Raw genomic sequence first — 14,449 nt, 5'->3', positions numbered from 1 at the left:
ATATTGGCTGGGCGATTACGAATTTCAAAAGCTTTGATTAAGCAATCATGGCAAGACCAAGTGTTTAGACAAAGCTTTGTCCGCAACTCAAAGGTAATGATACAATGTTCGGCAAATTCAACATACCTAGCAATCCACAGATTTCCTAAATGTCTACCTGTATGACAAGTTAAGTACGATCAGATGGCCAGGCTTGCTGGTAACTGTTTCACCAACTAGCCAGTCACTTCCTAGTATCTAAGTTTGCAACAAATAACAGAAGAAAACTAATCTCTGACCTATAGCTGCTGTAACTTTCTGACTTGCCCGGATTTCATTCACTTACTTAGACAGCCATATCGTAACTATATAATGCAACAGCCTCTCCTAAATCTCATGGCATCACAACTCTCTTCAACATATGATCACCAACTCGGACCTTCATCATGGAGTCTTTCCAAGTAGATCTCATCGAGCCACCAAAAATACCTACACCTACTACTCATCTATCTCCACTAAAATACGAGAAACTACCAACACCTACGTCTATTCGTCTTCTGAAAATCGACCCTCTCCCTAGCATCAAAGATGACTTAGACTTCTTCCGACCTATAACCTGTTCGCTAGTGATCAAGGATCTCAACAACCGTCCTAGATACGATGCATTGTCGTATACTTGGGGTGACCCTTTAGGCCGTGAGTGGAGCAGCTCAGACTCAACAGCCCCAGGCGGCTGGGCAACAACGCCGTTCGGTATAACCTGCAATGGCCAGAGAGTTAATATCACAACGAATCTGCACACTGCTCTAATCGCCTTACGCTATCATCTTACCAAATCAAGAGGAAGCTCCATCTCGACACCATTGTCAAACATGTCGGAGTATATTTGGATTGATCAGATTTGCATTAATCAGACTGATATTGTTGAGAAAAACTCTCAGGTTCAACTCATGGGACAAATATATCGCAAATGCGCCGCCGTCCAGATATGGCTTGGAGGTCATCAGAAAGACATCTCAGACCTACTGTATGCTTATCGTTTCATTCAACGATTTCAGCCATTACTAGACGGGCCTAATGGTGACATGTTCAAGTCATTTGACATCACGAACGAAGATGACTGCAAATGGTTCAATCTTCAGCCAATCAGTCCAGAGAAAGCTCGTGGAATGCTTGACTTTTTCAATCGAGCCTGGTTCAAGAGGTCATGGATCATTCAGGAAGCCCTCCTAGCCCCTAAGTCAAATGCACTATTTAGTACCATCGCTACCCCTTTCGAGGTCTTATCAAACTTCGTGAGATCTCTCGGCGACTCTACTTGGTTTCGAAAGCTTACTATTGCTGCCAACCACAAATACTCCGGGAGTTTAGCCACTCCGAGCTTTTTCAACAGACTACACGAGGTCACCTACCGTCTAGGCACCAGGAGTTTTGATTCACACGATCAGTACTGGAAACAACCACTTCCCATAGACACCGTTACTAGGATGTTCCGAACCTGTGAAGCCACGGATCCCAGAGACAACGTCTATGCTTTTATAGGCATCACAGAGAATGACGTAAATCAGAAAGGACCCCAAATTCTCCCAGATTATTCCAAAAACGTTGAGGAGATTTACATTGACACCACCAAACTCATCATGTCATCTGAGGGGTTCAATCTGGACTGATTTTCTCAGAAGGAAGACGAGAGCTTACGCAGAATCAAGTCTCTACCATCATGGGTCCCCGACTTTAGTGCAGACCTTGGTCACAATCCACTGGTCGCGAGGGGCTGTATGTTCGCAGCTGGTCCTAGAGCCCCCAAAAACCACATTCGATACTTGCCATCTAACTGTATAGAGCTTCGCGGGTCTCAAGTTGACGCAGTACATCTTTGGAAAGGCGAATCAGTTAGCGAGCGGCCTTGCTATGCTGGTCCACATTTTGCTCACCGGACGTATCCAGCAATACATATAAAGACTAAGGATGTCCTTGAATTGATGTCTTTGGTGCCAGAAAGCTCCCCAATTGGATCGCCGTCAACAGACCTTTCGTACAAAGACGAACATGATGCAAAGAATTGCTCACCTGTTATATCAACCACCGTTCAAATCGTGGCGAGCCCAGAACAGGCAACAAGCTGCCAGTCCAGGTCGGAGGTATTCTGGCGAACCATGATGAAGGACATCGGGAATACCAGATATCCTGCCGAAGAGCTTTGCGGCAAGGAATTATTCAAAGAATTGAAGCAGGTTTTGTATCTCGAGATGGCCGATTTGCTATGCGAACAAGCTGATGATTTGATGGACATGAATGAATGGAAAGTTCGCACAGATAATGCTTTGAAAAGATTTACAAATCTGCAGATCATAAAAGGCGCACTACCATACGGTACAACTGATACCCAGAACCCCAAAGGTTTTGCAAGGCTGAGGTCTGAGATTTTATCTGGCCGGGAAAAAGCACTTGATTGGGAATTATGTTTAACCAATCTTTATAACAGTTCGCTCGAGTTTCGTAGCCCGGAAGCCTATCGTCTCGATGTCAAAGAGGAAGTATTCATGACAGCCAAAGGTCGCGGCCTCTTTGTGACAGACAAGAGGCGCTTAGGATGGGGCTTTGCTCTCTTCAAGGGAAGGGGATGAAGTTTGGATCTTGAAAGGTTTCCAGGTTCCTTGCCTGCTACGACCTATGGGTGGCGGGCGGTATAAGTTAGTAGGAGAGGCATATGTTCATGGGATCATGCATGGAGAGGCATTAAAGGGCTTAGATGTCAACAACCTGAGCCCAGTCGTTATTGTGTAGTCTAGTCTCTAGATGAATAGATTGATACACTCGATCAGCCGAAGAAAAGCACTGAAGCTCGGTGGCAGAGAGGTGATATTGCCAATCCGCATGCATGGCAAGCCAAGTCAACAAGAGAACCTGATCTGAAGCCTGACTATTCAAACATGTCTAGTCGAACAAGAAATCATCAAATTCGTCGTCTGGAGTTTGGAAAACTGGAGTTTGGAAAACTGGAGTTTGGAAAATCGGAGTGTCGAAGTCTGCTTCTGATTCCCAGTCCTCATAGACAGTTTCCGTTATAGTTTCGCCATCCTCATCCCATGCCGCATCATCTTCCAGTTTCATTGTCTTGCCAGTCAAAACATCCAGCGATTGTGTATCGAGTTGCCGGAAGGGGTGTGTCAAGATCCTTATGGTTTTGGGTGATTCCATGCGAGTTACGAGAACTTCCGCCTGTTCCTGTATGTCATCCCTCAATTGGGTCAATCCACCGGCCAGGTCTTCGCATGGTGTTGAATGTTTCCACGGCAGTATTCTCGGCTGATCTGGAGGCAGACATAAGTTGATCGCCACAGTGCTTAGTCTCAGCTTCGTATCGGGGCCCTGGGTCTTCAATACATCAGGGCAGATGCTGCACAAGCGCAAGTGAAGCGTTTTGAGGGTACTAAGAAGGGCGCCAATGAATGGGCAGATATGGTGTTCGTCCACCTGCGTCAGTCCTGAAGAATTCAAGGTCGTTCCAGAGAGATCCGGCACCAAAACGCTCAGATTCTCCACCGAGAGCAATGCTCGCATAGTAGACAGTGACAGATAGCCTCCGGGGGGAAAGAGGGGAAATTGCAAGGAGGAACTTGAGGCTCGCATGCGTAATGTCCGCAATCGAGGAGACTGCTGGGCTACAATGGCAAGTTGGGCAAGGCCATCATCTAGGTCACTCTCCAGTCCCTGACTTGGTCGTCCCAAGGATATATGTATGGAGCCGTAGGTTGTGAAGTCGAACCCTGCTCATATTCCTGGGGAGAGTGTGTAGAGATGCCGTGTTGAAATCCTTGAATATCGATGTTGACTCTTTCCAGATGACCTTCAACAGGCGAAGACCCTTTTGCTACCGAAGAGGCAGCTAGAGTTCGTAGGGCTTTGTGAGAGAGGGTGACGTGTTTGAGGCATGCAGGAAGAGCAAACTCGAGCCACTTCTTGCAGACTGTAAGGCGGCTTAGATCCTCTTTAAAGAATGACGGGTCAAGTTGATCAAAGATCTTTTTGAGTATCTCGGGGGGCAATCCTAGGAGTGCCATCGCAAAGGTTGAGCATTAGACGACGGGTTGAAGTAAGTTGCTGCGATGTCGAGTATGAGAGCATTGCACGATGGGATATTGCACATAGAATCAAAGGGGTCCCTTCTGATTGGCAGATTGAGCAACAGTCTCTCCACATCTCGTAGTGCGTCTAGATGACCAATAACAACCCTGAAGTACCCGCCCAGAGTCCTACCTCCACCAACTTAACAAACTTGATTATCTTACCTTACTTTTCAAACCTAGCACCAACATCGATCTCTTGGCCTTCCCGCTCCTTTGTTGCTTCCTCTATCTCTTCTCACTCCTTCCGAACCGCGCAATTCGGCAAGTTCTTCCCTAAGTTACCGTTTCCAGCTAAAGTGACAAGATGGAGGGACCAAGGAGCGACTGGCAGGGTTTTGACGGTCTGAAGCCAGATTCAGAGAAATACAAGAGAATCCAGCTCTTATTCTCTTCAGCAAATTTCGAATATCTCGAGACTCGCGCGATAGAGTCGCGGGGGAAGCACCAGCCAAGCTTGTCTCTAGATGTTTCTTGCAGCATCGACCTGAAGCGTTTCACATCTGGGTTCAACAATGTTGTCCTAGAAATTACATTTTCAGACAATGTGTTCTGGGTAGCTCGAATTCCTCATCAGACACTGAACGACAACGACAAAACATCATTACTCAGTGAGATTGCCACAATGAAGATAATCCAACAACACACTACCATCCCTATTCCTCGAGTGTTCGACTTTGAGATGTCTACAGACCAGCCCTTTGGTTACCCATACATGTTCATGGAGCATCGTGGCCGCTCCCTTCCGAATGGCCTGGCGAAAGCTATACCTTCCGAACATCGTCCCAAAGTGGCGAAGCAGCTCGCAAACGTCTTTACAGAACTTCAAAACCTAACCTTCAGCCGCATTGGGCGCCTCTGGTGCGGAGATGGAGCTGATCAGCCTGTGCAAGTCATAGCTATGGATTGGCATGCTTCTCCGGGACCTCTGGACACTTCGTTTGAATATTTCTACAACCAGAGACAAGCCGAAAACCGGGAATCGATGGACTTGCATCCGGGCGATCCAGACTGGTTAACAGCATGCTGGGTACTGAAATCAGGTCTCACCCACATGATCATGGAGGAAAGGGTCCGAGGCCCGTTTCCTTTGTGTCATCTCGATCTACACTATGGCAATATGCTGTTTGACAAAGAGTACAATTTGACTGGAATCATTGATTGGAGTAGTGCGCAAGCTGCTCCTCTCGAGCAGTTGTCAGTATGTCCAGAATTCACCACCTTTCCAGGGATGTCGGATGAGGAGAATCAACCCATGATCGACTTTAAAAGTCTTGTTGTGCAATCGATAAGGGAGATAGAGCAAGGACAAGAAAGAAAACCCCCTCTTGATAACCTCGATTTCGACATTGTTGGGCAGTCTAATCTTACGCCCCTTTCCACCTACATGGCTTCGAAAAGTGCAGAGATTACTTATCGCCAGTACATGTCTTCACCCAGAGGAAGTATTTTTGCTGGGAGGATGGTAGCAGGGCTTATCTATGGAAAGAGCGTTACTTGGGACCAGTTGAAAGAGGTGTACGGTGCGATGCCTCTTTCTTAGCTGCGGTTAGCCATTGTCTACTCAACTATATATTATCTCTACTCCTGAAGTCATACCATGGGCATAGGCCTCTGTCATAGACCTACTACTGGTGATTTATGGAATGGATGTTTGAGAGGACTGGCAGCTCTTGCTGCAGAGTATGAATATATCCTGCAAGCCCTAATTACCTATACCTGTTATGTATTCATTTCCTGACCAAATAGAATCATGACAAAAAGAGGCGAATGTCTGAGGGAAAACTGCACCACGTAAGGGGACATCTGATCCATGGAGCAGTGAGACGTCTTCCTGCCAGCCATGCCCTGCCTTTGCGTCTAGTCTTAAGATTTATATCGAGATAGAAAGCGAAGCCTGACAGGAAGATGCACAAGGGACCCACTTATAGAACCTGGACCAAATGCATATCGATATTCATGTAAGCTACTCGGCACCCGGATCTCCGGGCCCCGGTGCCCGCAACTCGGTGTGACTCGTACACTCGCCATTGTCATCTCGCCGGGTTTGAGCCAACATCGTTCTGACGGTCCCAAGTTCCATGCTTCCTGTCGCTGCCCGCAATCCCAGTTCCCCGCCACTCCTGTCCTCCCATTCTTCATGGATACGGATACAGCTGCTCACGGTGACGACACGCTAGCGGCCCCGTCACCAAGTTCCAACGTCCACATTCGACCTGCAGTTAGTTCTACGCTGTCATAACTCATGATCTTGGACTATTCACCCGACGGCGAAGCTGACTTATTCATAGTGCGAGAACTGCCGCGTTCGCAAGGTATGCTGACAGCACCTCTCTGCCTCATTTCATGCCATACCCTAGCTCCCATGCTTTCTAAAGTCTATCCCCGGACACTCAGCGCTAACAATCTGCATGATAGATCCGCTGTGATAGGCAGTACCCATGCTCTCACTGCATTAACACCAAACTCGAATGTGTCGTTACCGAAAAGAAACCTAGGGAGAAACGCAACCGCATCCTAGTCACTCCACAGTAGTACGTCACTTTGAAATCTCATGCTATCTCTCATCAATATCTTCTACTTTTAAGTATCTGACAACATCATATTTCATTCAGTGAGAAGAAAATTGACCAGCTCGATCGTCGCATGGACCAAGTCCTTGGCCTACTCCACGATCTCAAAAATGAACAACCCAGTCGATGTTGTGCCGCTTTACCGAGACGAGCTGCGCACGTATCGACAGTTCCTTCAAGTCCATCGAGCCAAAATATCCAGCAAACGCCTTCTGCGGTGTTGGGTGTTGAAGGAGAGTCCTCATTAGCCGCCCACTCTGCGTTTGCTAGTAACTTGATGCATCAAGTCGCAAGCGCCGAACCCAGCCCAGGTTTTGGCCCAGACATGAGAAACACACTGGGCGCACTGTCACACGTCGTTGGAACACTGAAAGAGCAAACGTTCGCTAATGAAATGGCGTATCCTCACTCCCGACCGAGCCAACGCCCACGCCCATCGGGCTATGAGCTGCCTCCTATCGAAAAGGCAGTTGAGCTCATTCGAATTGCAAAAAGTAGGTGCCATGATCCGTTTTCTACTGTACCACTATATTCTAATAAGCCCTCAACAGGTCAGAGACTAGCAGGAACAGGCTTCATATACGAGTTCATGCTCATGCGAGATTTCTCCGATATTTGCCTCCAGGTTTACTTCTCCGATACTTTCTCCGAGATGGAATTCATCATTGCCAACGCTGGCTTTTATTCTCTCTTCTCAGACTATAGCTATCATGTCTCTTCAGGCCAAAGGGACGCTTGCTTAAGATATGCCCGTATGTGCCGCGAGAACCTTGAGACAGCACTTTATGATCTGCCACTTCATCTGCCGACAACACCAGAGGCTATAACGGCTCTTCTCTTTGGCGTAAGTTGACACCGAAACTAAAGTTAGGATCTATCTTGACCAGACAATAGGCTTGGCACGCGATCGAGCTCTCGAAACCATATCTCTCCTGGGCATTGTCCAGCAAGGCCTCAGAGGTGTGCCAGACGTTGGGCTATCACAGAATTCCTAATACAGATAACAGCGATGACGCCAAGTTTAGGAAGTTTCTGTTCTGGACTAACCACTTCCTCGATAAGAGTCTGTGCCTTCGCCTTGGTCGAGCATCCACCATTCTCGACTGGGATCTCACAACACACCGACCAGCAATCAGTGATCCCCATCAAGAACCAGTCATGGCGTATTTCGTACTCTGGATCGAAGCTGCGCGCTGTCAGGGCAATATCTACGAGCTTCTGTATTGCCCCGAAGCTATTACCCAGCCTGAGCACGTCAGACATACTCAGGTTCAGCTTCTTGTGAACGATCTACACATGTTGGAGCAGGCCACGAAAGAAACTCATGTAAGTATACAGAGCCCAAACTGAAAATACACCATCCGTCTGATCTATCAATTTTAGAAGAATTGGATCCAGATCTCCAAAGATAATTCTGGCAAGGACTTGATGGATTTCTTCGCCGTCTCAGACGATATCCTTCGACTGTCACTGCTCACTCTCGTCTATCGAGCCGCTCCACAACAGACTGGGGCTCTAACAACGTTCAGGTCCAATTGTGTCGAAGCTGCTAGAGCTACTCTCCACAGGCATCATGATTGCCTAGAAATCATCGAAAGGAGCAGTCAAGACTTACTCCCAACCTATGTTCATTGGTGCGTGTCACTGACTCGACTAAGCTTCAGTTCCGAATATTAACGGAAGCAGGACTCTTCTCTTCGCTCCATTCATCCCCTTTATCGTCATTTTCTGCCAGGTAATTGAAGCCCAAGACAAGGAAGACCTCAACCGCCTCCATACCTTTGTCGCTTCTATCCAGCCTGCTGCCGCTGCCTCGAGCGCTGCAACCAAGTTGCATCGACTATTCCAGGTCCTCTACAGCGTTGCCACTCGCTATGTTGAGCTCTCAGCCTCGCGCGACCCTCGCCCACAGGATACTGAAGAAATGGATACGTATCTCAAGTTACTGGGCATGCAAACCTCGTGGGGGGGCGATGGTAATGAGGAGCAAGGGCTGGGATTTGGCCACAACCTCGATGCTACAAGAGGTGGAGATACAGTGACCACCGGGCCCATGTTGATGAACCCAATGATTCGCACAGGGCATGGAGCACAGTTGGAAGAGTGGTTGTATAGTAATGAAGCTCTGATGCAGTCTTCTGGGACTTTCCCTGATCGCTTTTCACCTGCAAGCTAGATAGCATGACATAGATAATGAATAACTAGAAGAGCACTTTAAGACTCACCACATTATTAATACAAGACTGTGAAAGGCTTGTATGTCATCTTGTAGAATAGACAAACTGAGATAGTCAGTTCAAACCTCAGAGTCAGTATCTAGGATGCTTGCGCCGAGAGCTGTTCTAGTCAAGGTTGCTACACTTAGTTTCAAAGTGTCTCTTAGCCACTAACTGGCCATGCAAAAAGCACCAAGAGCAAATCTAATTGGGCCTGATCTAATATCTAGGAAATGTCTAAGAAAATGAGCACATCCTTAATGGTTTACATACAGCTTCGATACCCTCTAGACAATGTCGCAAAAGAGCTCATCCAATCCGATCCTCTAGTAAAGTGAAAAAGCATTGCAAAAACCATTGCTACAAATGCTCCGAGCCCCCACAGGACCTTTAAGCTCCGAGGTTTCTCGACAGTACCAGCGTGCTTCAAAGTGACGCCATGCCGATTAGGAATAGGCAGCTGCTCAAGCACAGGACCAGTCTGAGCATGCTTGACGGCGAGCCACATAATTATACGATCCCCAAACTAGGGCAGTAAATAGTGTACGAAGAATCTCGACGCGAATGTATCGCGCGTCGAGATTGATGACGTGTGGCGGCCTTGTTCGAGAGCATTCGCGGCGCGGGCAAAACGTTTGGTCTGAACCTCTGCGAAAACGTCCTCGATATCCTGTTCTGACAGTTTCGATGTGTCGTCTAATCGCCGTAAGAGAGTGTTTAGAAGAACTGCCGACGTTTCGATAGCGCCGTTGCCGCCTTGGGCAGTGTTGGGGTGAACCTGTACACACACGTTAACCTATTTCCATGACCTGAGCTGATGCTGATGCCTCATACCTTGTGAGCTGCGTCTCCAATGGTGATGATTCTCCGGAAATACCACCGAGCAAAAACGTGCTCCTCAAGAGAGACGAGTGCCGTTTTCAATCGATTTTCATACACGTCCCCAAAGGTCGTGCACGCTGTGACTTGATCATCAAAGTGTTTTCTTGCGAGATTACTTTCGTCCTCGATCGTGAATCTGGGAATCTCACTGCCAGTAGTTCTACTCATATCTTGGAACATAAACCAATAGAGTCGATCCCCTGGTGCTGAGAGCATCATGTAGTTGCGACCGTCGAAGAATGAGTTGATTTGCAAAGCAGAAGTAGGTAGGGACTTCGGCCGTTTGGAAATGCCAAAGATAGATTTTGAGTCGGCCGCAAGCGCTAGAGAAGGAAAGCCATTGGTTAGTTCACAACAACATTGCTAATAAATTCGGGATCACCAACCTTTGTCCTCATCTAGCCAGAATGAGCCTGGATCTGATTCGACGCCGTTTCGCCACATCTCCTTTCTGACAGCGCTATGGACCCCATCAGCACCGACAACGATATCTCCAGTATAAGTACAGCCATCTTGAGTATGGACGCAAACGTGGTTCTCGGCTGTTTCGACGCACACAACGCGCTTCCGCGTCATCACTCTATCCTTGGACTGGATGTTGTCGAAAAGGATCTGAAGGAACATCTGCCGATCAATGAAGATCTGGGGATATCCGGTTCTGAAACACTTGAGTCAGCGTAATCAACTAGTTCTCAATTTCAAGGACATACCGGTCCTCTAACTGCTCAGAAAAGCTTTTAGGCTTCTTCTTGTTCAATATCTTGCCATTGAAGAGACGAAGGCTTGGTTGGTAATAGCAACAGTCTCCGACTATTTCCCGCACGCGGTCGTAGCAGCCGAGCTGGTCGAGGATGCGCAAGCCACCAGGGAGAAGACCCATGCTCGCTCCAAGCTGGGGGGCGATCGTTGGATGTGCCTCGAGGAGTATATATTCGATGCTGAACTTCTCGAGCATGTTGGCCAAAGACAGGCCCGACACGCTGCCTCCGACTATGATGACTTTGAATCCCATGTTAGCTATTGACGAAATCTGGATGGGATTATTGTTGTGGTCTGTTTTCAATTGATAGGACCTTGTTCAGGAGATGTACTAGACATTAAATAGATCAAACCAGCTAACAGAAAAGCGGCCAGACACACCCGGAATAGTCATCGCCGTGTTTTAACATATCAACCAGACCCACTATGTGAGGTTTTGCGTCGACGAAGCCGGGGGCCGGGTCCCCGGTGGCCGAAGTGGTAGCGTCCCTTCTCCATAATCAACTCCCTAGCGCATCGCCACTACGGAGGAGACTTGACTCGTAACTGTTAGAACCGACTCCATGGACTCCTTTACTTTCGCTAATGGACACAAGGTCTCTCGACATCACCGTGTTTGGTCGGCCGTCCGCGTCTCCAGAACCCGATAGACCCTCAATGTAGCGCTAAGGAGCCATGACTTCCGTTCAGCGGTAGGGAGTCATCGGATCATCATTCGATGGTGGCCGGTGACAACAAAAGATTGGCTGTTGGAAGGCAGGAGGAACGCCAATAACTATACAAACCAATGATGCTGACCAGAGAATGCCCAGTCTCTCATATCCCCAACTACAGTTGTCCTGTGATACTGTTAGATGAGGCAACAAGTGCACTCGATATTTAGTCTAGACGTGTCGTCCAAGCAGCCTTATTGGACGCAGCGACAACAAAGAATAGAATCGCCGTAGCTGTTGCCCACCGCGTTTCGACTATTGGGGAAGCAAGTCGCATTTTCGTTTCTCACGAAGGATTGGTTATTGAGAGTGGGAGCCATGAAGACCTTGTTAATGAAGATGGAACATATGCCAAGATGTGTGAAGCACAGAAGCTGGATCAAGGAATGTGAGGGGATGACGAGACGGGAACAATCTAAAATTGAACCACAATAGTGGAAGCCGTTTGCTATCCAGATTCTTTTGTGTCTATACCTATTTAGATTTTGCGGATTTCTAACTGAAGTACTGAATAACTCCAAACAGAAGCTCTGTTGCCTGCGCTATTATGCCCAGCAGTCCTTACTAGCAAATGGAAGCAATGAAAAACATTGGAGAACCTCACATAAGCGTCACGATGTATATGGACATTCAAACCATAGACTGACTGGTAAGCCGGTTAGTTGCCAAACTTAGCAAACTCTCATATCCTTAGTATATGTCTTCACTCAGAGGAAGTCTCTTTATCGGGAGGATGTTGCAAGGCTTATGTATGGAAAGAGTGTCACTTAGGAGCAGTTGAAAGAGGTTTATGGAGATATGTCGCTTTCCTAATCATGAGTAGCCTTTGTTCATCCTATATGGACCAAAAATACATATCTCATTATCAACAATCAGGAAAAGTCCGCTCTGGTGTAATGGTGAGCACATATCGCAGAATTACCTAGGTTACTGGGTATAAGGGATCCTCCGGGGGCCACCTCCACTCGCGATAAGGTTCTTGGTTCAAATCCGAGGAGCGGAAGAATCATATTTTTGCCTTTTTTCACTCTTTTTTATATTCACCATATGTTACCGATCATAACACTGGTATAGGCCGGCATGATGGCGTGAGTTGCCAACTCTATCTGTGATATCCTGATCTCTGTGAAGATAAATCTATCTTATTACATTGCAGTTACTGACATAGAAGCTCTGTTGTTTACGCTATCAAGCCAGCAGTCCTTACCACTAAATGGATGTAATCAACCACGGAGACCCTCATGTAAGCATGACAACGTAGAGTCATTAAATCATAGGCTGGTAAACCGGTTACAAGTCAGAGTTGGGAAGACTCTTGCCCATTGGAGGCGAAGTGTTATTTGCAGTTGAGACTTGTGGCTGTGAGCTTATTCAGGCAGAGAGAACCTAGCCCATTGGAGGCCCTTCAGTACAAGGAGAGACCCAAGCTGTGTGTTTGTTTATTGCACTGCAGGGGGCCGACAAACGCTGCACCCAGCCGTGTCCAAACAGCCGGCGTCCCCACCACCTTGCCATAAATTCTTCCTAGTTCCCTCTCCCTCATCTCCCACTTCTCCTCTCACAAATCCTCCAAATCTTTTTGTGCCATCACAAGTCTGCTCAAAGATCTCGACGAGTGACATCAAGCCATCCCTGGCTACCAGGCAACATGGCTTCCAACAACACCCAACTCGCGAATCTGCAAGACAAAAAGCACTTCCCCGGATTCGAGGACCTCGCCTGGGACAACCAACTCGACGAGGACTACTACCGCCAGCGAGACAACGGTTTCTGGGAGCCTCGCAAGCACTGGGTCTTCATCGGCGAGATCGTCGAGGTCGACATCCTTTTCCGCGTTAGACTCACCGTCAAGGACCGAGATGGTCTTGAGATTCCGATCGCCATCCACACTGAAGCTCGTGGTGTTGAGCTTGGCCCCTCGAACCTTCAGGTCGGAAACACCGTCGTGATCTTCTATGCTGTCAAGCATCTCTTCATGGACATGACCATCGGCATCCGACATGAGGACCTTCAGTACCTCAAGGTTTGTATTCTCTCTCTCTGAGTCTTCTCATACTAATCCTTATGCAGATCTTTCCCATCTCCCTCGACAACGTGATGCAGCTCAGCGACAAAATTCAAACTCACGCCACCCTCACCGACGGGATGAGAACCTGCCACGGGTGCAACAAGAAGGCGGCTAAGCTGATGAAGTGTGCCAAGTGTGGTTTCTTCTGGTACTGCAGCAAGGAGTGTCAGCTTCGCGGGTGGAAGGAAAACGATCACAAGGAGGACTGCAAGATTCTTCGGGATGGCAACTTCAAGGGCTTGTTCTCTATCAAGTGGGATGAGCTTCACAACCACATCTCCTTTCCGCTGCGCGGTGTAGAGTGATAGAACTCGGGTAGACTCTCTTTTGTTGCAGACTTTTGCAGAGGTCATGTTCCATGGTTACATTGGAGAATAAGAGGTCTCGCACGTTGTGTTGGCTTTGGTAGACTTGCTAAATCTTTGCTCAGAATCAACATCTACAGCGTGTAATGGTATTAAGTGGAGTAAACGGTGCAGCGTACTGGTATATGGACTCAGGATTGGTGACAATATTGTTGTAAGATGCGTGTAGTATCTCCCTCCTTGCATGCACATACAGGTACCCAACTGACTCCAACGTCATGTTACCTCAGTTGATACACGAAAGATGACCGATCCTCAAGCCTGCCACCCACATAGCTATCTAGTTGGCTGCCTCGGAAACCGTTCGTTAAGCCTTTGACAGGACAGTTGTTCCAGCTCTTATATCGTCATCACGAGGGCCTTGCTCGCTTTTACCTGGCTTCGATGGCAACATCTGACGGTGATAAACTTGCCAACCATTGATAGCCTTGACGGCATTAGAAACGCATGCCAATGAAGGCATTTGATGTATCATATAATACCTTCCTTCGTCAATACTATGTCAAAACGTTGAATGCTAAGCCTGGGTGGTATGGTTCCTGTACTCATGAGAATTGTGGTCTCACCCAAGATAGCTCCAGGCTCGACATGAAGTGAGATTTCTACGAGCATTAGAGGTACCAACACAGGAAAAGCAGTTCAATCCAGGTTTTGAAGTAAATGAATGCTAGAAGTCCAGTGAAGGGTTAAATATTTATCACAAGCAGTTAAGATTAACGGTCTGGAAAACTGTGCATGTGCCTATCCGTGTCCAATCAGGACGAAGA

The 14,449-nt window shown here is 47.6% G+C and overlaps 7 protein-coding genes across 7 annotated transcripts; 5 read left to right on the top strand and 2 right to left on the bottom strand.

The window, feature by feature from the left end:
• Positions 1-425: 425 nt before the first annotated feature.
• FTJAE_8990 (het-domain protein) lies at positions 426-1,649 on the top strand (the record flags this gene model as incomplete). The annotated part of the gene is made up of 1 exon (XM_037355864.1): positions 426-1,649. One exon carries the CDS (start codon positions 426-428, stop codon positions 1,647-1,649), a length of 1,224 nt encoding a protein of 407 aa, XP_037203948.1.
• A 486-nt stretch (positions 1,650-2,135) lies between these two features.
• FTJAE_8989 (uncharacterized protein) lies at positions 2,136-2,606 on the top strand (the record flags this gene model as incomplete). Its single annotated transcript, XM_037355862.1, has 1 exon — positions 2,136-2,606. The coding sequence occupies one exon, from the start codon at positions 2,136-2,138 to the stop codon at positions 2,604-2,606; it is 471 nt and encodes a 156-aa protein (XP_037203947.1).
• Positions 2,607-2,916: 310 nt separating this feature from the next.
• Positions 2,917-4,043, bottom strand: FTJAE_8988 (uncharacterized protein; the record flags this gene model as incomplete). The annotated part of the gene is made up of 2 exons (XM_037355861.1): positions 2,917-3,693; positions 3,816-4,043. The coding sequence occupies 2 exons, from the start codon at positions 4,041-4,043 to the stop codon at positions 2,917-2,919; spliced, it is 1,005 nt and encodes a 334-aa protein (XP_037203946.1).
• Positions 4,044-4,413: 370 nt separating this feature from the next.
• Positions 4,414-5,649, top strand: FTJAE_8987 (GDSL lipase acylhydrolase family; the record flags this gene model as incomplete). The annotated part of the gene is made up of 1 exon (XM_037355860.1): positions 4,414-5,649. The coding sequence occupies one exon, from the start codon at positions 4,414-4,416 to the stop codon at positions 5,647-5,649; it is 1,236 nt and encodes a 411-aa protein (XP_037203945.1).
• Positions 5,650-6,246: 597 nt separating this feature from the next.
• On the top strand, positions 6,247-8,855 carry FTJAE_8986 (transcriptional regulatory; the record flags this gene model as incomplete). Its single annotated transcript, XM_037355859.1, has 8 exons — positions 6,247-6,327; positions 6,398-6,421; positions 6,525-6,640; positions 6,722-7,173; positions 7,231-7,523; positions 7,574-8,005; positions 8,063-8,313; positions 8,366-8,855. The coding sequence occupies 8 exons, from the start codon at positions 6,247-6,249 to the stop codon at positions 8,853-8,855; spliced, it is 2,139 nt and encodes a 712-aa protein (XP_037203944.1).
• A 566-nt stretch (positions 8,856-9,421) lies between these two features.
• FTJAE_8985 (FAD binding domain protein) lies at positions 9,422-10,789 on the bottom strand (the record flags this gene model as incomplete). Its single annotated transcript, XM_037355858.1, has 4 exons — positions 9,422-9,673; positions 9,730-10,100; positions 10,164-10,435; positions 10,488-10,789. 4 exons carry the CDS (start codon positions 10,787-10,789, stop codon positions 9,422-9,424), a joined length of 1,197 nt encoding a protein of 398 aa, XP_037203943.1.
• Positions 10,790-12,897: 2,108 nt separating this feature from the next.
• FTJAE_8984 (mynd finger and set) lies at positions 12,898-13,622 on the top strand (the record flags this gene model as incomplete). Its single annotated transcript, XM_037355857.1, has 2 exons — positions 12,898-13,272; positions 13,320-13,622. The coding sequence occupies 2 exons, from the start codon at positions 12,898-12,900 to the stop codon at positions 13,620-13,622; spliced, it is 678 nt and encodes a 225-aa protein (XP_037203942.1).
• Between the last annotated feature and the right edge of the window lie 827 nt (positions 13,623-14,449).

This window comes from Fusarium tjaetaba (genome assembly GCF_013396195.1).
Source record: "Fusarium tjaetaba strain NRRL 66243 chromosome Unknown NRRL66243_c0000199, whole genome shotgun sequence".
Taxonomy (NCBI): Eukaryota; Fungi; Ascomycota; class Sordariomycetes; order Hypocreales; family Nectriaceae; genus Fusarium; species Fusarium tjaetaba.
Note: the sequence above shows the minus strand (reverse complement) of the source record. Positions and strands in the feature narration are given on the sequence as shown.